This window comes from Eulemur rufifrons, chromosome 16 (genome assembly GCF_041146395.1).
Source record: "Eulemur rufifrons isolate Redbay chromosome 16, OSU_ERuf_1, whole genome shotgun sequence".
NCBI lineage: Eukaryota > Metazoa > Chordata > Mammalia > Primates > Lemuridae > Eulemur > Eulemur rufifrons.
In genome coordinates this window covers 3,411,307-3,439,079 of record NC_090998.1, presented here as the reverse complement: position 1 = coordinate 3,439,079, position 27,773 = coordinate 3,411,307, and the positions used below count along the sequence as shown (strand labels likewise).

Below are 27,773 nucleotides of genomic sequence, written 5' to 3'. Positions count from 1 at the left end.
AAAAAGTATTAAAAACTTTTGACATCTCAAAAAAAAAGAATTGATAACCTGGATTTCATTAAAATTTAAAATTTCTGCTCTAAGAAGGAAATTCTCTAGAGAATAAGAAGATATGCCACAGATTAGGAAAAAATATTTCCAAAAGACATATCTGATAAGAAATATTATCAAAAATATACAAAGAACTCTTTAAAATCAATAATAAGAAAATGAACAACCCTTGGTAGGGCGTGGTGGCTCACACCTGTAATCCTAGCACTCTGGGAGACCAAGGTGGGAGGATTGCTTGAGCTCAGGAGTCCGAGACCAGCCTGAGCCAGAGTGAGATCCCATCTCTAAAAAAAAAAAAAAAACAAATTAGCAACCCACTTATAAAATAGGCAAAATATCTGCATATACCCTTCAACAAAGAAGATATACAGATAGCAAATAAGCATGTGAAAAGATACTCAATATCATATGTAATTGGGGAATTGCAAATTAAAATAATGAGATACTATTATACACCCATTATAATAGCCAAGAGCCAAAACACCAATGACACAAAATGCTGGCAATGGTATGAAGCAACAGGACTTCTCATTCATTGCCAGTGGGAATGCAAAATGTTACAGCCACTATGGAAGATGGTTTGGCAGTTTTTAAAAAACTGAACATACTCTTACCATATAATCCAGCAATTAGTATTTACCAAAATGAGTTGAAAATGTATATCCACACAAAAACCTGCACACAGGTGTTTATAGAAGTTTTATTCAGGATTGTTAAAACTTGGAAGCAGCCAAGTTGTCCTTCAGTAGGTGAATGGGTAAATAAACTGTGGTACATCCAGATAATACATTGCTCGTGCTAAAAAGAAATGAGCCATCAAACCATGAAAACACATGCAGGAATCTTGAATTAGGATTACCAAAGCGAAAGAAGCCAATCTGAAAAGGCTACATACTTTATGATTCCAACTATATGACATTCTGAAAAACACAAAACTATGGAGATAGTAAAAGTGTCAGTGGTTGCCAGAGGTTAGGGGGCAGAGGAGAATGAGTAGGTGGAGTACACAGGACTTTTAGAGCAGCAGAACGGCTCTGTATGGTACTATCATGGCAGATACGTTTGCCAAAAGCCACAGAATGTACAGCTCCAAGAGTGAACCCTAATGTAAAATATGGACTTTGTTGAGGCTTGATTATAACAAATATACAACTCTGCTGTGAGATGTTGATAGTGAGGGAGATTGGTGGGAGGAGCCAGGGAATATACGGGAAACCTCTAGACTTCACACTTAATGTTACTGCGAACCTAAAATTGCTCTAAAAAAAAGCCTATTTTTAAAAATGAACAGAACTTCAGGGACCTATTGGACACCATTTAGCATACCAACATAGGCAAAATGGGGTTCCCAGAAGGACCAGAGAGACAAAAGCCAAAAAGAATATTTGTAGAAATAACGGCCCCAAACCTCCCAAATTTGTTGAAAAAACATTAATCTGTATACCCAAGAATCCCTACAAACCCCAAATACAATAAACTCAAAGAGTCCACACCTAGATACATCATAGTCAAATACCAAAAGCCAAACTCTCAGATGCTTAATACCGAAATTAGATAAAGAGAGACTCTTGAAAGCAGCAAGACAAAAATGAGTCATCACATATATCAGATCCTCTATAAAAACTAACAGCTGACTTCTCATCAAAAACATGGAGGCCAGAAAGAAGTGAATGACACATTCAAAGTATAGGAGACGGGGAAACGCTGTTAACCAAGAATTCTGTGTTCTATAATCAGCAAAACTCTCCTTCAAAACTGAAGGAGAAATTAAGACATTCTGAGGTAAAAACTGAGAATATTTTGTCTGGTTTCTTTGCCAAAGTCTGGCCACAGCCTTTGCCCTGGCATGAGTGAGGAAAGCAATTGTTTATACTCAGTTTCTAAAATAAATGTGGAATCCCAGCTCCCTTTTAAAAAAAATTAAAAAAAAAAAAAAATTCTCTCAGCGTTGCCCTACAAGAAACACTAAACAGAGTCCTTTTAGCTAAAATAAAAGGACACTAGATGGTAACCTGAATGCACATCAAGAAATGACAAGTATTGGTAAAGATAACTACAGAGGAAAATCTAAAAGATAATATAAATGTATCTTTGCTTGTAACTCTCGTTTTCTCATATCGGATTTAAAAGACAACTACATAAAGCAACAATCATAAAACTATGTTGACATGTTTATAATGTATAAATACACAATTTGTATGACAATAGTAGAACAAATTAAATAAAGAAGAAATAGAATATCAGAACAGACCTGTAACAAGGAAAGAGATTAAATCAGTAATTTTAAAACTTCTCACACACACAAAAAAACCCAGGTATGGATGGCTTAACTGGTAAATTCTACCAAACATTTAAAAAAAATTAACAGCTATCCCTTTGAAAACTCTTGCAAAAAATAGAAGAAGGGTACATTCCTGACTAATTCTTTGAAGCTAGTATTATCCTAATACTAAAGTTAGACAAAGACATCACAAGAAAAGTCATTTACAGACCATATCCCTTAGGAATATAGACCAAAAAATGCTAACAAACTAAATATAACAGCATAGAAAGGATTGTACACCATGCCCAACTGGGATCTATTCCAGAAATGCAAAGTTGGTGAACATACAGAAAGCAATGTAATACAGCATTAAAAAAGAAAAACACCACATGACCATCTCAATTGATGCAGAAAAGAATCTGAAAAACCCCAATATCGTTTCATAATAAAAACATTAAACAAAATAGGAATATAATGGAACCTCTTCAACCTGAGCCATCTATGAAAAAAACCAAAAACTTACGAAATGCTCAATGCTTTTCCCTAAGACCAGGAACAACACAACGATACCTGTTCTTGCCACTTCTACTCAACAGTATACTGGAGGTCCTAGCCAGGGAAATTAGGCAAGATAAATAAATAAAAGGCATCCAGATTGGAAAGGAAGAAGCAAAACTATCTCCATTTGCAGATGACATGATCTTGTGTAAGGAAAACCCTAAGGAATCCACTAAAAAAAAATTGCAATAGACAAGGTCAATAAACAAAATCAAATATATTTTTATACATTGGCATTGAGCAGTTCAAAATAAAATTATTCAAAGAGTTCCACTTACAAAAGAATTTTAAAAAATAAAATACTTAGGAATAAATTTAACAAAGTACAAAACTCATACAATGAAACTACAAAACATTTTTGAAAGAAATTAAAGAAGACCTAAATAAATGGAAAGGCATCCTATATTTATGGTTCTGAAGACTTAATATTGCTAAGATGGTAATACTCCCCAAACTGAGTTACAGATTCAACAGGATCCCTATCGAAATTCCAGCTGGCTTTTTTTGAGTACATTGATAAGGTGATCCTAATATTTGTATGGAAATGTAGGGGGCTCCAAATAGCCACAACAATATTGAGAAAGAACAAAATTGGAGGACTCATATTTTCCAATATCAAAACTTACTACAAAGCTACAGTAATCAAGACAGCGTGGTACCGGTGTAAGGATAAAGATCAAGGCCAGGCCGGGCGCGGTGGCTCACGCCTGTAATCCTAGCACTCTGGGAGGCCGAGGTGGGTGGATCGTTTGAGCTCAGGAGTTCGAGACCAGCCTGAGCAAGAGCGAGACCCCATCTCTACTAAAAAAATAGAAAGAAATGATATGGACAGCTAAAAATATATATATAGAAAAAATTAGCCGGGCATGGTGGTGCATGCCTGTAGTCCCAGCTACTCGGGAGGCTGAGACAGGAGGATCGCTTGAGCTCGGGAGTTTGAGGTTGCTGTGAGCTAGGCTGACGCCACGGCACTCATTCTAGCCTGGGCAACAGAGTGAGACTCTGTCCCAAAAAAAAAAAAAAAATAAAAAATAAAAGATCAAGGCCAGGCGCGGTGGCTCATGCCTCTAATCCTAGCACTCTGGGGGGCCGAGGCGGGTGGATCATTTGAGCTCAGGAGTTCGAGACCAGCCTCAGCAAGAGCAAGACCTCCGTCTCTACTAAAAATAGAAAGAAATTATACGAACCACTAAAAATATATATAGAAAAAATTAGCTGGGCATGGTGGTGCATGCCTGTAGTCCCAGCTACTCAGGAGGCTGAGGCAGGAGGATTGCTTGAGCCCAGGAGTTTGAGGTTGCTGTGAGCAAGGGTGACGCCATGACACTCACTCTAGCCTGGGCAACAAAGTGAGATTCTGTCTCAAAAAAAAAAAAAGGATAAAGATCAACTGAATAGAACTGAAAGTCCAGAAATAAACACCTACTTTTATGGTCAATTAATTTTCATTTTTCAAAGGCTACAAATATTGGGTGGTTCTTTTGTCTTTCTTTTTAAATTTTTTTAATTGACAAAAACTGTATATATCTATTGTGTATAACATGATGTTTTAAAATATGTATACTTTGCATAATTGCCAGTTGAGCTAATTAATGTATGCCATACCTCAATACTTATCATTTTTTGTGATGAGAACATAGGAAATCTACTGTCAACAATTTTTTTTTTCTTTTTTTTTTTTGAGACAGAGTCTCACTCTGTTGCCCAGGCTAGAGTGCCATGGTGTCAGCCTGCCTCACAGCAACCTCAAACGCCTGGGCTCAAGCAATCCTACTGCCTCAGCCTCCCAAGTAGCTGGGACTACAGGCATGTGCCACCATGTCCAGCTAATTTTTTCTATACATATTTTTGTTGTCCAGTTAATTTCTTTCTATTTTTTAGTAGAGACAGGGTCTCGCTCTTACTCAGGCTGGTCTCAAACTCCTGACCTCGAGCAATCCTCCCACCTCGGCCTCCCAGAGTGCTAGGATTACAGGCGTGAGCCACCACGCTCGGCCAACAATTTTCAAGAATACAGTACATTGTTATTAACTATAACTGTCAGTTTATTAAATATCTCCTGTACATTTATTTTCTTGTAAATATTTAAGGTGTACACCATGATGTTTTTATGTACATATACACAGCGAAATGATTACTACAGTCAAGCAAATTAACATATCCATCATCTCACACAGTGACCTTTTTGTGTGTGGTAAAAGTACCTAAGATCCATTCTGTTAGCACATTTCCAGGATACAGTACAATCTTATTAACTGTAGTACTCATGCTGAACATTATTTTTGACAAGAACACCAAAACAATTCAATGGGGAAAGATAGCCTTTTCGACAAATGGTTGACCAACTGGATGTTCACATGCAAAAGAATCAGCTGGACCCCTACTCACACCACACGGAATTTAACTCTAAATGAAACATAGACCTAAATGCAAGAGCTAAAAGTACAAAACTTAGAATAAAACAAAGAAGGATGAGGGAGTGACTCCTGAAAAGTGTGGGTTTCTTTTGAGCGTGATGAAAACGTTAGAAAATTAGATTATGATGATGGATGCACAACTCTGTGAATAAACTAAAAACCTCTGAGTTGTACATTTTTGAACAGAGGAATTTTACAGTATGTGACATACACCTCCATAAAGCTGTAGTTTTTTTTTTTTAACACTAACCTATTTATGAATCCTTTTTCAAAACATGGTTTCTCCTTTTTATTCCTTTATTGTTTTCCTGGGATTCCTTACCTGTGGCTGAATGAACTTTGAGGAGATTCTTAGGCTTAATTACTCTACTGAGAAGCAGAAAAAGGGTGAGTCTGAAAGTACCATGTTCATAAATATTATCAATTCTGCACCTGTAAAAATGTGTGACTCTTAAGAATATTTCAGATCTACACAATGCCTGCAATGCAAGAGGTCCAGAGTCCCCCTGACTTGCTCGCGGTGATTCACTGCCCATTAGCCCCGCTCTCCTTCCTGTCTCTCTCCAGCTCCCGCCCCTCAGATCCGCAGAGCTGGGAGACTCACTTGGCACTTTGCACTTTTGGAGGCAGTAGGCGAGCTCCAGGGGGCGCACTGCTTTCTGCCGGCTGTCCTGCATCTTCTCTAGCAGCAGAAGCAGCTGGAAAGGGACACTTCTCCTCTGCTCTTCCGCTCCCCTTGGCACTGTTATCCTGCCAAATAAGAACAGCCAGAAACCACCTCACACCCCCAGTTCCGGAAGCTGGGTGCACACTGGAATTGCATGAGGAATTTTTTTAAATCTCCATATCCAGGCCACTCCCCGAACAAACTAAATCAGAATTCTGGGAGTGGCGCCCAGTTATTAGAACTTTTAAGCTCCCCAGCCTATTTCAATGTGTGGTCACAGTTGAGAGCCCCCACGTCAGTGAGCGAGCTGTACAGGGCGCCCTCCAGAGAGGAGGGTCAGCACAGCTGCTGCCTCGCCCTCCCCACCCTGCCAGCCGGTCACACCGGAACGAAGGCAGATGCACTAGGTCCTGGGTCCACATCCAGGACAAGCAGCAATGTCCGGCCTGAAGCACCCCAGACTGAAATAGCAAGTACTGAGTTAGGTCCTGAGAAGAAAGGGCAACTTGGAGGATGTTGGTGCATTCTGGCATGATTCATTTAATTACAGGCATTGAGAAATCAAGAAATTTGCCCATGTTAATAGACGGGGAAAAGGAGAAAGTGCAGGGCAGAAAAGAATGAGTGATAAAATATTAGTCCTTAAAAAAAATGAGCGGTAAAGAGTGAGCGTGTGTGTGTGTGTGTGTGTGTGTGTGTGTTGGGGACACCATTGACTGACTTCTTCCCTGATATTGGTTTAGTCCCAACTCCCTTTTAATCAAATCAGTGACTGCCAGTCCTGGCTGTACTTTAAAAATCACCTGAGGAGTCTTTGAAAAAGTACCCATGCCTGGACCCCACCCCAGACCAACTGAAACCAGATAACTGAGAGTGAGACCAAGTATTATTAATATGTATTTTTAAAACTTCTTAGATGATGCTAACGTGTAGTCCAGAATATGCAGAAAAAGATTTGAAAGACCTCTCAAAGTCCAAGTCACTGTGAATAACTGAATATTTATAAACATAAAATAGTATTCATGCTCACCAGCTGGGATAATAGTCCTACCTCTTCAGTATCTTGGTGAAGCCCCTGTTCATTATGAACACCTGAAGCAGGGAGTTGAGGCAGCACGTCTGTCCGATGTTGTGTAAACCCACCAGACCTATAAAAGGAAGAGAATAAAATTCTGAGGGCAAGAAGATAACTAAAAATCAAACACTCTTCTAGAATCTACTAAGGACATAAAAGCCTGTAAAGTACTCTGAGAGGTACAAGGAATTCATTAAGGAGCTTGCAAACAAACTGAAGAGGAGATATCAAGCATGAACCTTTAAAAAGTTAAATAACAAGAAAAGTTTTAATAGTCCATTAGAAAAAGAGAGCTGTTACCCAAAAAAAATATCTGACTCATTGCTAAATGAGTACAGCAATTGTTGGAAGAGAAAAGGAAAAGACAGGATCATTACATAAAGCACAACTGGGAGAATTACGGGTTCCTCTGAAATTGTTCTCCACAGAGCGGAGTCAGAATGGGCATCTGTAGAATTCAGGGATAAGAGTAACTCCCCAGATAGTCTGTGAGGGACTCCAGGGTAGAGGCCCCTGCCCAGTGTCCACCACAGATGGAGGAAATCAGAAAACAGCTGTAGGGAAGATGCACCTAATCTAAACTCACCTTGAGAGGCTGAAAGCCAGAAGAAACTTACAAGAATATGAGAAAACAAAAGGTCTCATTTCTCCTGACCCCTAGCAACCAACTTCCTCTTTTCCAACCCAGCCTTAAGCTCAGCGACCACACAAGGGAACAATTTAAGAGGAACGGAGTACCACTAATCTCAGAATCCTGGGGAAGGGCTTTGGTATATATGAGATAGGACAATAAGAAAGTAAAACTCTGGGGGGAGCAGATGATCACAGCCTTTTGCTCCCAAATCAGCAGGAGCACATTGCTCCTGGACAGACTTGTACAAAGGTAACGGTGGAGACAGGAACTAATGCTGAGTGCTACGTTATGCCAAGCATTGGTTCAAAGTTGTTTCCACAGATTACCCCACGTAATCCTCCCAACAACCCTGCGTGCGTGGTACTATTATAATCCTCATTTTAAAGATGCAGAAACGGAGGCACGAGAGGTCAGGAGCCATTAACCACAAAGCTCTACTGCTTCAGAGCACAGCGGGCAGGCAAAGCGCTCATGTGCAGTCAGAGAAAATGGGAAGGCGCTAATGACCGTGCGGGTAGTCCCAGGCACTGAGATGTTCTCTCAGCTGCTCTCTCTCCCTCTTCATGTTGTCGTTCTCGTCCTTCTTCTCAACAGGTTCTACTGGGAACTGCGACTCGGCCAGGATTGACTGGCAGGTTTTCCTCAGAAACCCAAACACCTTGCCCCTCAGTGATCACTCCAAAATCCCCAGGCCAAGGCTGCCTGGCCCGTGTTCGGGACTGCACGACTTCACTTCCAGGAAGAGCTCACATGAGCCAGGCACAGCAGGACCTCTGTGAATATACAACGCAGGTAGGTAAGGGTTAGAGAAAGGGGAAAGTGTATTCATGTAGTCAGTTATGGTTACAAAAAGCCAAGTCTTAGAGCGAAATAAATGCTTGGGGACATTGACTCATAAAGCTCTAGGCTGGAAATGGCAATGAGGCTAGACATTCCCTACCCGTGGTCCCACACATTGCCATTTGTTCTTCCTCAGAGTGCACTGCCATATCCTAGCACTGAGCATCCTCTTGGGGAAGGAGAGGGAAGCAAGCACAGGACTTTGCTCTGCAACCCAGTACTGTGCACACCTCAGTAAAACCCAGCATGGGCAGAAGCCCTCAGCCCCTGACACCGGGCTGGTACCCACAGAGGGAGCCTCTCAACCCACTCGGCCCCAGATGGGAGCCTGCAGCCTGGCAGGACAGACTTGTATTCTGGCCGGCATCACTGCTTGGTGACGACTGCAGCCTTGGGCCTCAAATAAACCTCAGCAGCAGGCAGGCTGTAGCAGCCACAGGCAGGAGGCACGTCCAGTGTTCGGATGGTCTCAGTGACAGTGGGCTTTGGGTATGACCCAATATTGTGTCGACCTCAGTGGCCTCAGGATTGCCTTTGTCACCACTCCCCCAACCCCAGGCAGAGCAGCATGAAGAGAGACACCGTTTGCTTGTGGGGCAAAGGAAGTAAGCACAGGACTTTTCCTTGGAACCCATTACTGAGCTTACTACAGTAAAACCCAGTACCAGGGAGAACCCAGTCTCCCTTGACACTAGGCCAGTACTCATAGGCCGCTCTCAACCCACCCCAGGGCCAGACAGTGACTTGCAGCCCTAGCAAGACAGACTCGGGATCTGGCCCATTTCACTGCCAGCCAACTACAGTGTTCTTGGGCCCTGAATAAACCTCAGCAGCAGGCCAGCCACAGCAGCCATGGGCCTTGGCCATGCCCCAGTGCTGTGCTGGTCTCAGCAGCTCTGAGCTGCAGGTGTGATCCAGGGCTGCTTCAGCCTCAGCAGCCAAAGGATTCCAATCACAGTGATCTGGGCTTAGGGCGCCCCCTAGCACTGCAACAGATGAAGCAGTCACAAGCTTAGAGTTCTCACCAGTCAGCCTCGCCTTAATCTCTAGATAGGCTTACTGATGAAAGAAGATTCCACACAGCCAGACTGTGAAGACTGGATTAAGTACCTATGTCAATGCACAGACATCAGTGCACAGCCATGGGGATAGAGATCAATCAAAGAAACATGACATCACTAAATGAACAAATTAAAGTGCCACTTACTGACCCTAAAGATATGCAGATGAAAAAACTGCCAGACAAAAAGTTTTAAAAAGCCGTTTTAATGAAGCTTCATGAAATTCAAGAAAATACAAAGAAAGAATTCAGAAATTTATCAGAAGAATTTAACAGGAAACTTAAAATAATTTTAAAAATAAAAAAAATCCTGAGGCCGGGTGCCATGGCTGATGCCTGTAATCCTAGCACTCTGGAAGGCCAAGGCGGGAGGATCCCTTGAGCTCAGGAGTTCGAGACCAGTCTGAGCAAGAATGAGACCCCATCTCTACTAAAAAAATAGAAAGAAATTAGCTGAACTAAAAATATATAGAAAAAATTAGCTGGGCATGGTGGCACATGCCTGTAGTCCCAGCTACTCGGGAGGCTGAGGCAGTAGGATTGCTTGAGCCCAGGAGTTTGAGGTTGCTATGAGGTAGGCTGACGCCACAGCACTCTAGCCCGGGCAACAGAGTGAGATGCCGTCTCAAAAATTAAAAAAAAATATATATAATGAAATAAATGCAAAATGCAATACACAACATCAACAGCAAAACTGATCAAGCAGAGGAAAGAATCTGTGAATTCAAAGATAGATTAATTGAAAATATAAACTTGGAAGCAAAAAAAGAAAAAGGAATGAAAAGGAATAAAGAAAGCTATGGAATTTACAGCATAATATTTGAAACCAAATGTATGGCTCACTGGTGTTCAAGAGGAAGTAAAAAAAGAAAAAGGCAGAGAAAGCATAAAGAAATAATAATAACAGTAAGATTTCCAAATCTGGGAAAAATGTAAATATCCAGGACCAGGAAAGTCAAAAGTCTCAATCAGATTCAATCTAAATAAGACAACTGCGGCCGGGCGTGGTGGCTCACGCCTGTAATCCTAGCACTCTGGGAGGCCGAGGTGGGCGGATCGTTTGAGCTCAAGAGTTCGAGACCAGCCTGAGCAAGAGCGAGACCCCATCTCTACTAAGAATAGAAAGAAATTATATGGACAGCTAAAAATATATATAGAAAAAATTAGCTGGGCATGGTGGTGCATGCCTGTAGTCCCAGCTACTCGGGAGGCTGAGACAGGAGGATCGCTTAAGCTCAGGAGTTTGAGGTTGCTGTGAGCTAGGCTGATGCCACGGCACTCACTCTAGCCTGGGCAACAGAGTGAGACTCTGTCTCAAAAAAAAAAAAAAAAAACAAAATAAATAAGACAACTGCATGATATCTTACAAGCAAACTGTCAAAAAGATCAAAGACAAACAGAGAATCCTGAAGCAGCCAGAAAAAAAAAAAGAGAGAGAGAGAGAGAGCCCGCGCGCAAATATCATATAAGGGAGGAGAGGAGGAGCAAAAATCTACCTAATGGGTAGGTACAATGAACACTATTTGGGTAACGGGCACACCTATAGACAGACTCAAGCATTACAAAAGTGATCCATGTAACCTAAAACATCTTTACTCCCTTAATATTTTGAAATAAAAAGAAGGAAAAACTCCATGTATACTACAAAATCAATAATAAATCATTCAATCTATATATGCTAAAAATATTAAAAAGCTGGGGGAAAAAAGGTCTAGAGAAAAACAAGGTACAGTTTTATCTAACTAATCAAACTTCAAAAATCACAGAGTGAACAAATGAATCAAGAACACTGCTCTCTGTAATGTTTAGTCAATTTATAGAAGCTACAAACTGTTGTCCAAATGATTGCTTTAGATTGTCACTCAATTTAATAGTTGAGGATAAAACTCTCAACTTTTGAGACTTCCCCACACTATGAATACCAGGAAGAACATTACTTCTGGAAAACATGTTCCTAAAGATAATTTTCCTAAATTATATTCTGCCATGCACCAAAAAAACATTAGCTTTAAGTGTGCTACTTCTATATGGTGTATTTCAGGCATTTGAACAGGCAGAAATAACCACAGTCTCTTTTAAACTTAGCAGCATGGTAAATTAACGATGAACTGAGTCAGGATTCTCTGCTGGGAAATCTGATTGAAGAAATATTTACAGACTGGAAAGCCAGTTTTTAAAATATCAATGCCATAGAATTGTCATCGACAATGGATCAAAGAAGGTGAAGGCTACGAATGGTTTAAGAATCACTGACATGGATGGAGTCAGGGCTGGCTCTATAAACATGCAATCTGTGCCATGGCACAGGACCCACAAGAGCCCAGGCTTCATTTAATGCTCTTCTGTTCCCAAATTGAAATTCTTAACATTGTTTTTTAACCAAAGGCCCCATGTTCTTATTTTGCCATGGTACTCACAAATTATATAGGCTACCCTGTATAGAGAAATTTGTTCACATTCTTCAGATATGTATTCAGGATGTAATTACAGCACAACAGAATGTAACAGAAATCTCTACCAAAGAAAAAAGAGTGGGCCAGTTCCATCATTCTTCATCAGTCAAGAGCACACTACCTGACACCAAAGAGGTTGTGGAATTGCCTTGTCAGGTACTTTTACAAGATGTTCAAACACTATGAAAGAGCAGACACTGTATGCTTAAAAGAGTACTCGAACAATAACAACCACAAAAGCCTTAATTCTATAATTTGTAGAACTTAATACCTGCAGTTTATTCACTGGAACCTGCTAAAGAAGTTTTAGTAAACAAACTAAAAGTCGTTCTAAGAATCCAAATATTTCTCATGTGGCACCCGCTGTAGAAGCCCTCCTGTCCTTCAATTCTGGTGAAAATGCAGAAATTGGCATGCATGTAAGGAAAAGTGAGAGGCAGGGGGCCTCAACGGGGACTAAATATTGATTTTAACACTCAGCCCTTTGGTATTCTGCAAAAGGTGCCAAAATGTAGACAGACGTTGTCATAACTATAAAAATAAAAGTTCATGTAAAATCTTTTCTGAATGCATGGTAATTTTCAGTGTTTTCTCAACTAATGCATACTAAGAGTACCATTATTTTGAGGAGAATGGGGTCCTGAATTTTTTTGTTTTGTTTTGCTAAAAGGTTGGAAAGCACTGGTCTAACACCTTGGTAACAAAGGCAGTTCATTGGACCAGCCACAACTGCATTACCTGGGAGCTTGTTAAAAAGGCAAAATATTAGGCCCCATTGCAAACCTACTGAACTGGAAACTACGTTTTGACAAGATTCCCAGGTGATCCATATGCACATTAAAGTTAGAGAAGCTATTCTAGACAATGAGTACTGAGGAAGCTCTAGCTGCTGAGGGCTGACGAGTGACATGTAGGTTTTAATGCAGAGCAACTACCTTCAGTTAGTTTCATGAAGATTGCTCTGTGTTAGCCTCCCTAAAGGTGCACGATTTCCTGGTTGTATTATTTCCATTTAAGGAAATCATTAGTGAAAACTTCTCATTGCTTCCTTCGTTGTAGCTATGGAAGATAGAAATCTCTTGGTCCAGGTTTAGTTAGCAGCAGCCAACTTCTCCTATTAAGCCCACTGTCCAAGCATCCCACACACTGCCACTGGGGGTACTCACCGCTCCAGCCAACCTGCACGCCAATTTGACAATATGTGTCAACTCTGCAAACAATCATAGTGGACAGCTGTCATTTCTGCCAGCCCAGTGTCCCTCCTTTTGGGAACAGACTCTTTTCTTTTCAGAAACCGCCATTTTCAGAGCATGAGGATTGGGTGGAGCTCAACCCCACACCCAGTCCCTGGATTGAGGGGTGGTTACATGACCCAGGATTGGCCTCTTAGTGTCCACAGTGACTGTTTCAGCAATGGGCATGTGACCCAATTAAGGTTGCTTGTAATCAGCCCCTACACTTCTTAGATGGGGTTTTAAGCTGGAAGAATATAAATCAGAACATCTTTTCCACCACAGAAAGAAAACTCGTCAGGCAAAAAAAAAAGAAAGGAAACAGAGGCAAGAGATGGAGAAAGACAGAAAGAGAATCCTGAGGCCACCAGCGTAAGTCCTGCATCCAGCAGTGCCTCCGGCTGCCTGCCCACCAGACTTCTCCATTCAGTCCTCTTCCCTGTTTTTAAAATTAGTTCAAAATGGGTTCCTATCAGTTGTAGCTGAAAGAATACTGATAATCCCGAATCTACTTCTAGGACTCTATCTGAAGGAAATAATCAGAGGGATACACAAAGATCCACATAAGAGATTGTTTACCAAAATTCATTTTTATGGTGACCTATTTTCTTCATGTGTTTTACAAACAAAGTAAAATGGAATGTTGATAAGAAAAATTATGGAAGTTAGGAGTTTGTGATGAAATAATTCCAGTCTCATATATTAAAATGTTCATTCTTTTAAAGATCTTTTGTTCCTCCAATTAAATAACATTAGAAGGGAGAGTGACATCAGCAAGAAGGTGGTGTAAGAATATACTCTGGCTCTATCCTCCACCACAGAAATCCAACTAGCAACTATCCACAGATGAGAATACCCTCATGAATGTCTCAGAATTTGGCAGTGAGCCTGAGACACTCCATGGGACCACAGAACTCAAAGCAGTCACAAACAATGGGTAAGGGGAACAGTTTCCTTTTAACTGTGTTAGCCCTCCCCCAAGACAGCATAGCACCATGCACAGAGAATTCCCCAGGACTCATGGTTTTCACGGAGGGAGAAGAGAGTTCAAGGTGAACATTCACCTTTCCCACCAGTCTGGGACCCTTCGCACAAGGCTCTCTCTTGTCTCACCCCATAGGAAACATTGCGGGTATCTGCAGAGCTAGACAAACCAAGGTCAATTAGAAACAAACAACACAGGTGTAGCTCACAGTGACCTTAGTAGTTGATCTGCATTCTAGCCGGCAGAGGATCACCACCACAGCGGCCAGCCAACAGCATCACTCTGCAGGAAGTACAGTCAACGGGTTTCCCGGGCTTGAATTCCTCACTGGCTTCCACATCCAGCCCTGGTGCTCTCCTTGAAACTTCCCTAGGCTGTGAGATAGGGGGCAGGTTAGTGCCACAAAGAAAGTATCTTACCCCACACAGTCCCAGCTGCCAAATGGCTAATACACCAAGCCTCAGTGTTCTGCGTAAGGCTACACTAGGATGGGAGGCAAGCCTGTGTACATGCATATCTGTGGAGCATAGCCTCTGGCCCTGCTCACCCCACGTGGCTTAGCAGCAACCCCAGAGAACTTGCTCAGCCTCAGAGCCAAGCACGTGATCCTGTACAACCACAAAACCCAAGTTGCAGAACTGGACAGCCGGAGATGACAACCTACAACATTGCTTTATCAGAGGTGATCAAAGAGCCCAACTAGCAGCTCTGCCTTACTGCAGAGTCCAGCCAGTGGTCTCATCAGACCACAGAGCACAGCCAGTAGTTTCACTCAACCCCAGAGCACAGTTAACAGCTCACCCCAACTAGAGAACATGACAGCAAGGTATACCTGTCCAGGGTCACCACCAACTTCCCTAACCAGAATTCCATGCTAGACTAAATAGTGAAGGTCTACCACTGCCACAGAACATCACCAAAAGTTAGAAGAGGTGGCCATCCCTCAAATGCACAAGCACCAATGCAAGGGCAAAACAATTATGAAAGATCAAGGAAATATGAGAGCACCAAAAGAAACTAATAAAGCTCCAATAATGGACCTGAAGAACTGGAGATCTATGAAATGTCTAACAAAGAATTCAGAATAATCCTTTTTATAGAAGTTCAGGGAACTATAAGAAAATATGGATACAAAATTAAATGAAATTTGAAAAACAATGAACAAAACTAGAAGTTTAACAGAGAAACAAAAATAATTTCAAATAATAGAAATCCTAGAGATAAAGAATGCAGTAACTGAAATGGAAAAGTCAATAGAAAGCTTCAACAGCAGACTTGATCAACCAGAAGAAAGAATCAGTATGCTCAAAGATAGGACATTTGAAATTATCCAGTCAGAGGAGCAAAAAGAATGAAAAAGAATAAAGAAGGCCTACAAGATTTATGGGACGCCATCAAGAGGACCAACCTATGCATAATAGGAGTTCCTGTGGGGAGAGAGAAGGTCACAAAAGTATATTTAAAGTAATAATAGAACGGCTGAAAATTTCCCAAATCTTGGGAAATATGACCAGATCTAGGTACAGGAAGCTGAGCAGTCTCCAGTCAAATTCCAACCCAAAGATAAATTCACCAAGACACATTATAATCAAATTATCAAAAATCTAAGACAAAGAAATAGTGCTAAAAGCGGCAAAAGATAAGAAGCACACCACATTCAAGGGAGTTTTAAAATGGCTATTAATGGATTTCTTAGCAGAAACCTTGAAGGCCATGAAAGAGTGGGATGATATGCTCAAAGTGCTGAGGTGAAAAAAACTGCCAACCAAGAATACTTTACCCCCATCAAATCTGTCCTTCAGAAATGAGGGAGAAATTAAAACTCTTCCAGACAAATGAAAGCTAAAGACGCTTATCACCACTAGGTCCACTCTACAGGAATTGCTAAAACAAGTTCTTCTTTTTTTCTTTTCTTGAGACAGGGTTTCACTCTGTCATGCAGGCTGCAGTGCAGTGGCATAATCATAGCTCACTGTGACCACAAACTCCTGGGCTCAAGCAATCTTCCTGCCTCAGCCTCCCAAATAGCTGGGACTACAGGTGTACAACACCATGCCCACCTAATTGTTTTATTTTATTTTTTAGAGATGGTCTTGCTGTGTTGACCAGGCTAGTCTTGAACTCCTGACCTCAAGCAATCATCCTGCCTCAACCTCCCAAAGTGCTTGCATTACAGGGGTGAGCCACCATGAGCCTAAAGCAAGGTCTTTAAGTTGAAATAAAATGCTGTGGACTATTAACATAAAAAATGTAGATGTAGTGAGACGCAGTTTCTACAAAAAAATTTTTTTAAATTAGCCAGCATGACCACACACACCTATAGTATTTTTTTAGAGACGGTCTTGCTGTGTTGACCAGGCTGGTCTTGAACACCTGACCTCAAGCAATCCTCTTGCCTCAACCTCCCAAAGTGTTTGGATTACAGGGGTGAGCCACCGTGAGCCTAAAGCAAGGTCTTTAAGTTGAAATAAATGCTGTGGGCTATTAACATAAAAAATGTAGATGTAGTGAGACCTGGTTTCTACAAAAAATTTTTTTAAATTAGCCAGCATGATCACACACACCTATAGTCCTAGCTGCTTGGGAGGCAGAGGTGGGAAGATTGCCTGAGACCTGGATTTTAAGGCCCCCATGAGATATGATAGCACCACTGCACTCCAGCCTGGGTGACAGAGCGAGATCTTAGCCCTAAAAAAAAAAATAATGTTTTTAAAATACAAAGGTAAAAATCTCAATGGTATAAGTAATACATAGTCATATTCAGAATACTCTAACACTGGGGGTATGTAAAGCAATTTTATCTCTACTGTAAGAGTTAAAAACACTGTACCTAGGAATAAAATCAAACAAGCAGCTGAAAGATCTCTACAATAAACAATATAAAATGCTGATGAAAGAAACTGAAGAGAACACCCAAAAAATGGAAAGACATACCATGTTCAAGGATCAGAAGACTTAATATCGTTCAAATGGTCCTACTACCCAAAGCAATATACAAATTCAATGCAATCCCTGTCAAAATACCAACAACATTCTTCACAGAAATAGAAAAAACAATCCTAACATTCACATAGAACCACAAAAGACTCCAAGTAGCCAAAGCGATCCTGAGCAAAAAGAACAAAGCTGGAGGCATCACACAACCTAACTTAAAAATATATTGCAAAATTATGGTAATCAAAACAGCATTGTACTGGCATAAAAACAGATACATAAACCAATGGAACAGAATAGAGAACCAAGAAATAAATCCACGCATTTACAGCCAACTGATTTTCAACAAAGGTGTCAAGAACATACACTGGGGAAAGGACACCCTCTTCAATAAATGTTGCTGGGAAAACGGGATAATATGTGGAAGAAGGAAATTAGACCCCCTTCTCTCACTATAGACAAAATCACCTCAAAATGGATTAAAGCCTTAAACATAAAACTTGAAACTATAAAACTACTAGGAGAAAACACAGAGGAAACACTTCAGGGCATTGGTCTAGACAAATATTTTGCTTCAAAAGCACAGGCAACTAAAACAAAAATAGGCAAGTGGCATTACATCAAACTAAAAAGTTTCTGCACAGCAAGGAAACAATTAACAGAGTAAGGAGACAACCTGTGGAATGGGAGAAAATATTTGCAAATAATTCATCTGACAAAGGACTAATATCCAGAATATACAAGGAACTCAACTCAACAGAAAAAAAAAATCCAATTAAAAAGTGGGTAAGGATATAAATAGACATTTCTCAAAAGAAGACATACTAATGGCCAACAGGTATATGAAAAAATGCTCAGCATTACTAATTATCAGGGAAATGCAAATCAAAACCACAATGAGGCCAGGCGTGGTGGCTCACGCCAGTAATTCTAGCACTCTGGGAGGCCGAGGTGGGCGGATCGTTTGAGCTCAGGAGTTCGAGACCAGCCTGAGCAAGAGCGAGACCCCATCTCTACTAAAAATAGAAAGAAATTATATAGACAGCTAAAAATATATATAGAAAAAACTAGCTGGGCATGGTGGCACATGCCTGTAGTCCCAGCTACTCGGGAGGCTGAGACAGGAGGATCCCTTGAGCTCAGGAGTTTGAGGTTGCTGTGAGCTAGGCTGACGCCATGGCACTCACTCTAGCCTGGGCAACAGAGTGAGACTCTGTCTCAAAAAAACAAAAAAAACAAAAAAAACAAAACCACAATGAGATATCATCTTACCCCAATTAGAATGTTTATTATCAAAAAGACAAAAAATAACAAAGATACAGAGAAAAGGGAACTCTTATATGCTGTTGATAGGAATGTAAATTAGTACAGACATTATGGAAAACAGTATGGAGTATACGTTAAAAAAAAAAAAAAAAAACCTACAAATAGGTATCCCATTCTATCCAGGAATCCCACTACCTGTTATTTATCCAAGGGAAAGGAAATCAACATATCAAAGGGATATCTGCACCCCCATGTTTATTGCAGCACTATTCACAATAGCTAAGGTAAGGAATCAACTTAAGTGTCCATCAGTGGATGAAAGAAAAAAGAAAATGTGGTATATACACAATGGAATATTATTCTGCCATAAACAGAATGAAATCTTGTCATTTGAGGCAACATGGATGAGCCTGGAAGACATTATGTTAAGTAAAATAAGTCAGGCACAAAAAGATAACTACCGTATGTTCTCATATGTGGAAGCTAAAAAAATATTTAAGCTCATGGAAGCAGAGCTAGAATTGTGGGTTTCGAAGATGGGAATGGGAGAGGGATATTCGGAGAGGTTGGATAATGGATACAAAATTACAGCTATAGAGGAGAAATTAGTTTTGATGTTCCATAGCACTGTAGGATAAGGTTAACTATAATTTAGTGTATATTTTTCAAAAGCTAGAACATAAAGAAATGTTCAAAACATAAAGAAATGATAAGGTCGGGCGCGGTGGCTCACGCCTGTAATCCTAGCACTCTGGGAGGCCGAGGCAGGCGAATTGCTTGAGCTCAGGAGTTCGAGGCCAGCCTGAGCAAGAGTGAGACCCCGTCTCTACTAAAAACAGAAATAAATTATCTGGCCAACTAAAAATATATATAGAAAAAATTAGCCGGGCATGGTGGCGCATGCCTGTAGTCCCAGCTACTGGGGAGGCTGAAGCAGGGGGATCGCTTGAGCCCAGGAGTTTGAGGTTGCTGTGAGCTAGGCTGACGCCACAGCACTCTAGCCCGGGCAACAAAGCGAGACTCTGTCTCAAAAAAATAAATAAATAAATAAAATAAAGAAATGATAAATGTTTGAGGTGATGGATATGCTAATAATCCTTTTTTATCATTATACATAGTATGCACATACAAAATATCACTCTGTATCCTACAAATATGTACAATTACTACATATCAACTTAAACTAAAAGAAAAAATGAAGAAGAAAGATTGGAAGTAAAGACTACACCTCAAGGAACTAGAACAAAAGAAACACAGTAAGCCCAAAGTTAGCAGAAGGAAGGAAATAACAAAGACCAGAGCATAAATAAATAAAATAGAGACTTGAAAAATACAAAAATATCAATTAAACTAAGAGTTGTGGTTTTGTTTTTTTTTTTTTTTTTGAAAAGATGGACAGAATCAAATCCTCAGGTAGATTAGGGAAAAAAAGAGAAAACGAATAAAATCAGAAATTAAAGTGGAGATGTTACAACTGATACCACAGAAATACAAAGGTTCATAAGAAACTGCTATATACCAAAAAATTATATAATCTAGAAGAAACAGATAAACTTCTACACAAATATAACCTGCCAAAACTGAATCATAAAGAAATAGAAAATTTGATCACAACAATAATGAGTAAAGAAATTGAATCAGTAATAAATAGTCTCTAATCAAAGAAGAGCCCAGGACCAGATGACTTCACAGCTGAATTCTACCAAACATTTAAAGAATAACTAACACCAATCCTTCTCAAATTGTTCCAAAAAATTGGAAAAGAAAGAATACTTCCAAATTCATTTTATGAGGCCAGCATTATCCTGATATCAAAGGCAGACAAGGACACTATAAAAAAAGAAAATTAAGGCCAATATTTCTGATGACATAGATGCAAAAATCCTCAACAAAATACTAATAAACTGAATTCAACAACATATTAAAAGAATCACTCACATTCACCGTGATCAAGAGGGATTTATCCCAGTGATGCAAGGATGGTTCAAGACCAGGCAAATCAATAAATATAATCCACCACATTAACAAAATTAAGAATAAAAGTCATATGATTATCTCAACAGATGCAGAAAAAAGCATTTGAAAAAACTCAATACCCCTTTATGATAAAAAAAAACTCTCAACAGAATAAGTACAGAGGGATTATAGTTCAACATAATAAAAACCATATATAACAAACGCACAGCTAACATCATATTGAATGAGGAAAAGTTGAAAGCTTTTCAACAAGACAGGAACAAGACAAAGATATCCACTCTCACCACTTCTTTTCAACATAGTTCTAGAGGTCTTACCCAGAGAAATTAGGCATAAGGAAAAAAAGGCATTCAAATTGGGAAGGAAGAAGTGAAATTGTCTATTTGCTGATAATGTGATCTTATATATAGAAAATCCTAAAGACTCTACCAAAAATTCTTAGAACTGATAAAAAAATTCAGTAAAGTTGCATAATACAAAATCAACATACAAATCAGTATTTCCATACACTAATAACAGGCTATCCAAAAAGGAAATTAAGAAAACAATACCATTTACAATAACAGCAAAAGATATTAAGTGTTTATGTGTAAATTTAACTAAGGAGATGATGATAGCCTTGTATAGCAAAAACTACAAAACACTGAAGAAAGAAATTGAAGAAAACACGAATAAATGAAAGATATATCCCTTGTTCATGGATTGGAAAAATTAATATTGTTAAAATGTCCTTGCTACCCAAAGTGATCTACAGATTCAATACAGTACCAATGGCATTCCTCACAGAAATTTGTTAAAAATCCTAAAATTCATATAGAACTACAAAAGACCATGAATAGCCAAGACTGTGTTAGGCAAAAAGAATAAAGCTGGAGGCATACTACCAACTGACTTCAAAATATATTATAAAGTAATTTTAATCAAAACAGCATGGTGCTGGCATAAAATAGACCAGTGGAACAGGATAGAAAGCCCAGAAATAAACCCACAGATTTATTATCTTTTGATTTTTGACAAAGGGACAAATAACAAACAAAGGGAAAAAAAAATCTATTCAATAAACAGTGCTGGGGAAACTGGTTATCCACCTGCAAAAAAATGAAATTAGACCCTTATCTCACAACATGCCCAAAAATCTACTCACAATGGGTTAAGGATGCAAACATAAGACCTGAACCTGTAAAACTACTAGAAGAAAGCACAGAGGAGAAGCTTCATGACATCGGTCTGGGCAATGATTTTTTTGGATATGTCCCCCAAAACACAGGCAATAAAAGCAAAAATAGACAAATGGTATGGTATCAAACCAAAAAGCTTCTGCACAGCAAAAGAAACAAACAACAAAGTGAAGTGCAACCTACAGCGTGGGAAAAACTATTTGCAAACCATATATCTGATAAGGGGCTAATATCAAAAATATATAAGGAACTCAAACAACTCAGTAGCAAAAAAAGCAATTTAAGAATTGGCAAAGAAACTGAACAGACATTTCTCAAAAGAAGACATCAAAAAGCCAACAGGTTCAAGAAAAAATGCTCAGCATCACTAATCTTTAAAAACATGCAAATTAAAACCACAGGGAGGGTGTGCACAGTGTCTCATGCCTGTAATCCCAGCACTTTGGGAGGCCGAGGAGGGAGAATCACTTGAAGCCAGCAGTTTGAGACCAGCCTGAGCAACATAGCAAGACCTATCTCTACAAAAAATTGTTTTAAAAATTAGCTAGGTGTGGTAGCCTGTGCCTGTAGTCCCAGCCTTCAGGAGGCTGAGGCAGGAGGATCACGTCAGCCCAGGAGTTCCAGGCTGCAGTGAGCTATGATCACGCCACTGCACTCCAGCCTAGGCAACCTCATTTCAAAAAAAATTCATTCATTCATTTATTAAATTAAATAAAACCATGGTGAGATATCATCTCACACCTGTAAGAAAGACTTTTATCAAAAAGATGTAAGTAGGCCGGGCGCGGTGGCTCACGCCTGTAATCCTAGCACTCTGGGAGGCCGAGGCGGGTGGATCGCTCGAGGTCAGGAGTTCGAGACCAGCCTGAGCAAGAGTGCGACCCCCGTCTCTACTAAAAATAGAAAGAAATTATATGGACAACTAAAATATATATATACAAAAAATTAGCCGGGCATGGTGGCGCATGCCTGTAGTCCCAGCTACTCGGGAGGCTGAGGCAGTAGGATCGCTTAAGCCCAGGAGTTTGAGGTTGCTGTGAGCTAGGCTGACGCCACGGCACTCACTCTAGCCCGGGCAACAGAGTGAGACTCTGTCTCAAAAAAAAAAAAAAAAAAAAAAGATGTAAGTAAGCTAAGTGTTGGCAAAGATGTGGAGCAAGGGGAATCCTTGTATACTGTTGGTGGGAATGTAAATCAGTACAGCCATTATGGAAAACAGTACGGAGGTTCCTTCAAAAAAAGCTAAAAATAGAACTACCATACAAGCCAGCAATCCTGTCTCTGGGAATACAACCAAAGGAATCAAAATCAATATGTCCAAAGGATATCTGTACTCCCAAGCTCATTACAGTACGGTTTAACAATAGTCAAAATGTGGAATCAACCTAAGTGTTCAGCAACAGATAAATGAATAAGGAAAATGTGGTATGTATACATAATAGAATACTATTCAGCCTTTAAAAAAAAATTCTGTCATTGGGACAACATGGATGAATCTAGAGGACATTACGCTAAGTGAAATAAATCAGGCACAGAAAGACAAATCCACATAATCACACTTTAAGATTCATGTGAAATCCTTAAACAGTTGAATTCATAGAAATAGAGAGTAGAATGATGGTTACCAGAGGCTGCGGTACAAGGGAATGGCAGGTTCCTGGTTGAAAGACACAAAGCTTCAGCTAGACAGGAGGACTACATTTTGAAATCTTTTGCACAGCAGGGTGACTATCGCCAGTAGTAATGTATTGTGTATTTCAAGATAACTAAGAAGAGTAAATTTCAAATGTATCACACCAAAGAAAAGCCAAGTGAGATGATGGGTATGTTATCAGCTTGATTTAATCACTCCATGTTGTGCTGTTAGATTAAATTTAGCCTCCATCTGTAGCACACTGTAACCTAATAAGTGAACAAACTATTAATACAACCTAACTTTAGGGTATATTGCTGTAATAAATAGCCAAATCTTGGCCAATCATAGCAGCTCAGCTTGCAGCCAATCACAGGCTGAAAACTGCCAGAACATGTTCAAATAAGGCAAATGCAGAACTGTAACCAATCAGACTATTTAGGTAAGTCACTTACCTTTTCTGGCTATATAAATATTCTCTGCCCACTTGTAGAGCAGAGTTTTCTGAACCACTTTGGTTCTAAGGGCTACCCAGTTCACAAATCTTTTTTCTGTCTGCTGGTATACACATATCAAACATCACATTGTACTCCATAGATGTAATACAATTATAATTTGTCAATTAAAGTAATATATATGTATTTTTTTAAAACTTGGTGATTTTTTTTTGAGACAAAGTCTCACTCTGTCCCCCCTGGGTAGAGTGCAATGGCATGATCATAGCTCACTGCAACCTCAAACTCTTGGGCTCAAGTGATCCCCTTGCCTCAGCCTTCCAACTAGCTGGGACTGCAGGTATGCACCACCACACCCAGCTAATTTTTTCTATTTTTAGTAGAGACAGGGTCTTGCTCTTGTTCAGGCTGCTCTCAAAGTCCTGACCTCAAGCGATCCTCCCACCTCGGCCTCCCAGGGTGCTAAGATTACAGGCATGAGCCACAGCGCCCGGCCAAAAACTTGGTGAATGTTAAGGGGATTTTTTGGTTGTTATCAGCTACCCCAAAAAAGTATCATTTCAGCTGTAGTAATATTTATAATGGCCAAAAAAATGGAAATGCAACAATAGGGTTCAATAAATTTTGACACATTTATAAAATGGAAAACTATGGTGGCATTAAAATCATTTTAGACTGTTTAATAAAGATAGGGAAAATTACAATGCTATTTTACAGAATAAAAAAGAAATTATAAAGAAATCATATTGTATGAACCTTACTTTATAAAACATAAATATACTTATAACTCACACGTACGGGGATCAGGTGAAAACTGGGAGGAAATATACTAAAATTGTCATTAATGGGTAACTCTTGATGGGATTACAGATTAATTTTTACCTTTTTCTTAATATTTCTTTTAATTTCCAAATTTCCTGTAACTAAGATGCAATTTTAAAATGTGCAATAATTCATTTAGGAGATAGATTTAATATATTTTAAGAAAACTTTTGTGGTTTTGTTTTTTTGTTTTCTGTTTTTTTTTTTTTTTTTTTTTTTTTGAGACAGAGTCTCACTTTGTTGCCCAGGCTAGAGTGAGTGCCATGGCGTCAGTCTAGCTCACAGCAACCTCAAACTCCTGGGCTTAAGCGATCCTACTGCCTCAGCCTCCCGAGTAGCTGGGACTACAGGCATGCGCCACCATGCCCGGCTAATTTTTTGTATATATATATTTTAGTTGTCCATATAATTTCTTTCTATTTTTTTTTTAGTAGAGACGGGGTCTCGCTCTTGCTCAGGCTGGTCTCGAACTCCTGACCTCGAGCGATCCACCCGCCTCGGCCTCCCAGAGTGCTAGGATTACAGGCGTGAGCCACCACGCCCGGCCTGCTGTTTTCTGTTTTTTGTGACAGGGTCTTGCTCTGTCACCCAGGCTAGAGTGCAGTGGCATCATAGCTCACTGCAACCTCCAACTCCTGGGCTCAAGCAATCCTCCTGCCCCAGCCTCCGGAGTAGCTGGGACTACAAGCACGTGCCACCACGCCTGGCTAATTTTTAAGTTTTTTTGTAGAGACAGGGTCTCGCTATGTTGCTGAGTCTGGTCTTGAACTCCTGGGCTCAAGTGATCCTCCCACCTCAGCCTCCCAAAATGCTGGGATTATAGGTGTGAGCTATTGCAACTAACTTAAGGAAACTTTTGTTGGCAATAGTGTTCCTATTCTGAGATCAAAAAAATTAATGAATTGAAATAAAGAAGTGTTAGCATTTTTTTTTCTTAAATCTTACAAAATGAGAAGGGGAAAGAACACCATCCTGACTTTAAGCAGAAATACAGGGCAGAAATAAAGAAAAGATCCGAAGCTGGGAAACAACTAAATATGAGAATATATTATCAAATTCATGTTAAACAGCTCATATAACAAGCAATCTCTTTTTCCTAGTAATATTTATTTTCAATGGTTATAAACAGTTGTTTCCTTTATGAGACTCAGCCTAGGAAAGTTAAACTGAAAGAGTAATGATGACAACAGGCAATTAACTCCATTATCAAGGCCAGACGCAGTGGCTCACACCTGTAATCCCAGCACTTTGGGAGGCCGAGGCAGAGGATCACTTGAAGTCTGGAATTTGAGACCAGTCTGGGCAACATAGCAAGACCCTGTCTCCACAAAAAATCAAAAAATTAGCCAGGCGTGGTGGTGCACACCTGTAGTTCCAGCTACTTGGGAGGCTGAGGCAAGAGGATCACTTAAGCCCAGGAGTTGGAGGTTGCAGTGAACTATGATGACACCACTGCACTCTTGCCTGGGCGACAGAGAGAGACCCTGTCTCAAAAACAAACAAAAAAAATTCCATTATCAGGAAAGAGGATTTTGAGATCATCATTGAGGGAAACCGATGAAACAGAGTAGAAAGTTCCAGCCTGCGTTTTCCAGAGACACTGTCCTGCACTGTGCCAAGACCTCTGATTGACTTCAGTAAAACACAGCAGTAAAACCCAGGGAGTAGATCACTCGGGCAGGCTGGCACTCCAGGTCCTAAAGGGTGACAGAAACACGCAGGAACCTTTTAGAGCTGATCACAGAGGGGAGACAGGTAGGTGGGGCAACAAAGGAAAGGAAAGTGAAGCTGAGTTAGCTGAGGAGGATGCAGAACAGGAGGGGGCAGGGAGGACAGAGCTGAGGTAAGCGATGGCTTTGAGCACCCACCAGAGAAAAGAGCATGGACATGTTCCAAGGAAGCTGACTCAACCCCTGACTCAAAAAATTGGCCCCAAGGTACTAAAGTGACTTAGCTCCCACTCTTCCTGAAACTTTTATCTTTCAAATGAGAGGGAGCTGGGAATGATGGAAGTGGCTGGCGTAGGCCCACCATCACAGTAGCCACAGAATCAGCCACTGTCTTCAGAGAAACAGCAAAAGAGCCAAGGGCGTGGGACAGAAAATCTGGGAGGGTCCGGGGCCCTGCCCTGCGCTTCACTCACAGCTAGACTCACTGTGAGGAAAACGGACTCCAACTTCAAATGCCCTGAGAGGAACAAAATTAACATGCCACGGCCGGGCGCGCTGGCTCACGCCTGTAATCCTAGCACTCTGGGAGGCCGAGGTGGGCGGATTGTTTGAGCTCAGGAGTTCGAGACCAGCCTGAGCAAGAGCGAGACCCCACCTCTACTAAAAATAGAAAGAAATTATATGGACAGCTAAAAATATATATAGAAAAAATTAGCCGGGCATGGTGGCGCATGCCTGTAGTCCCAGCTACTCGGGAGGCTGAGACAGGAGGATCGCTTGAGCTCAGGAGTTTGAGGTTGCTGTGAGCTAGGCTGACGCCACGGCACTCACTCTAGCCTGGGCAACAGAGTGAGACTCTGTCTCAAAAAAAAAAAAAAACAAAAAAAAAAAAATTAACATGCCAGAAACATGATTGAAGCAGCGTCACCATCACCGCGACAACAAATTGATTAAACAATAATCAATGGTTTGTTCACATTATCTTTCATTTCTTGAGTAATGGTAATATGCGAGACACAGATCAGAACACTTCAGATGAAACTCCAAATAATAGGAACCTTGGAGCTACTCCCTCCAAAAAGACAGCCCATGAGGAAGATTTAGGACTTACCTTCTCTGAGGCTACATTTACCTTAAACATTTCCCCCTTTGTAAGCCCACCATTGTGTGAAAGTGCCAACGCTGCACGACACATTTTAAAGTAAATAAGAAAAAGCCAAAACCCTAAAAAAGCCTTTTTTTAGTACTTTAGTAAATTAAAGTGGAGCTGCACACCTGCGCTACTCTCCTCCCCATTTTGTTCCTGAGAACACTTTAGATGCCCTACATTAACTCCCCCTCACTCTGCACACTGTAACACCAGAAAGAAAACTTTATATGAAATGTTTTAAACTTTTAAAAAAAAACATTTGCCCAGTTTTCTGGAACATCTTCAAACTATAACTACTTCAATGTTGTTAAGTACGAAATTAAAGCCTCTGCTTTAATTTTCAAACACTTTGAACCCAGATTTTCAGGGATCTTAATATGAAGTTTTACTTTTAAAGGTCTAAATTTAGCTTTCTTCCAGGAAAAAGAAGAGGGAGAGAGAAGAGGGCTTAAG

General features: G+C 40.3%; 1 protein-coding gene across 5 annotated transcripts in view; it reads right to left on the bottom strand.

Annotated features, from left to right (window-relative positions):
- The window catches only part of USP18 (ubiquitin specific peptidase 18), a 59,018-nt gene that overhangs the window by 30,475 nt on the left and 770 nt on the right, over positions 1–27,773 (bottom strand). For 2 of the 5 annotated variants that reach the window (XM_069490332.1, XM_069490331.1), the window contains exons 2-5: positions 14,450–14,609; positions 8,173–8,438; positions 7,008–7,104; positions 5,894–6,039 (exon numbers count right to left, since the gene is read on the bottom strand). In XM_069490332.1, coding sequence (XP_069346433.1) covers positions 5,894–6,039; positions 7,008–7,104; positions 8,173–8,230 — 301 coding nt within the window. In that variant the 5' untranslated portion in view covers positions 8,231–8,438; positions 14,450–14,609. Of the gene's footprint in view, positions 1–5,893; positions 6,040–7,007; positions 7,105–8,172; positions 8,439–14,443; positions 14,610–27,773 lie in introns of all 5 variants that reach the window. The other 3 variants (XM_069490336.1, XM_069490334.1, XM_069490333.1) reach the window with 2 other exon arrangements.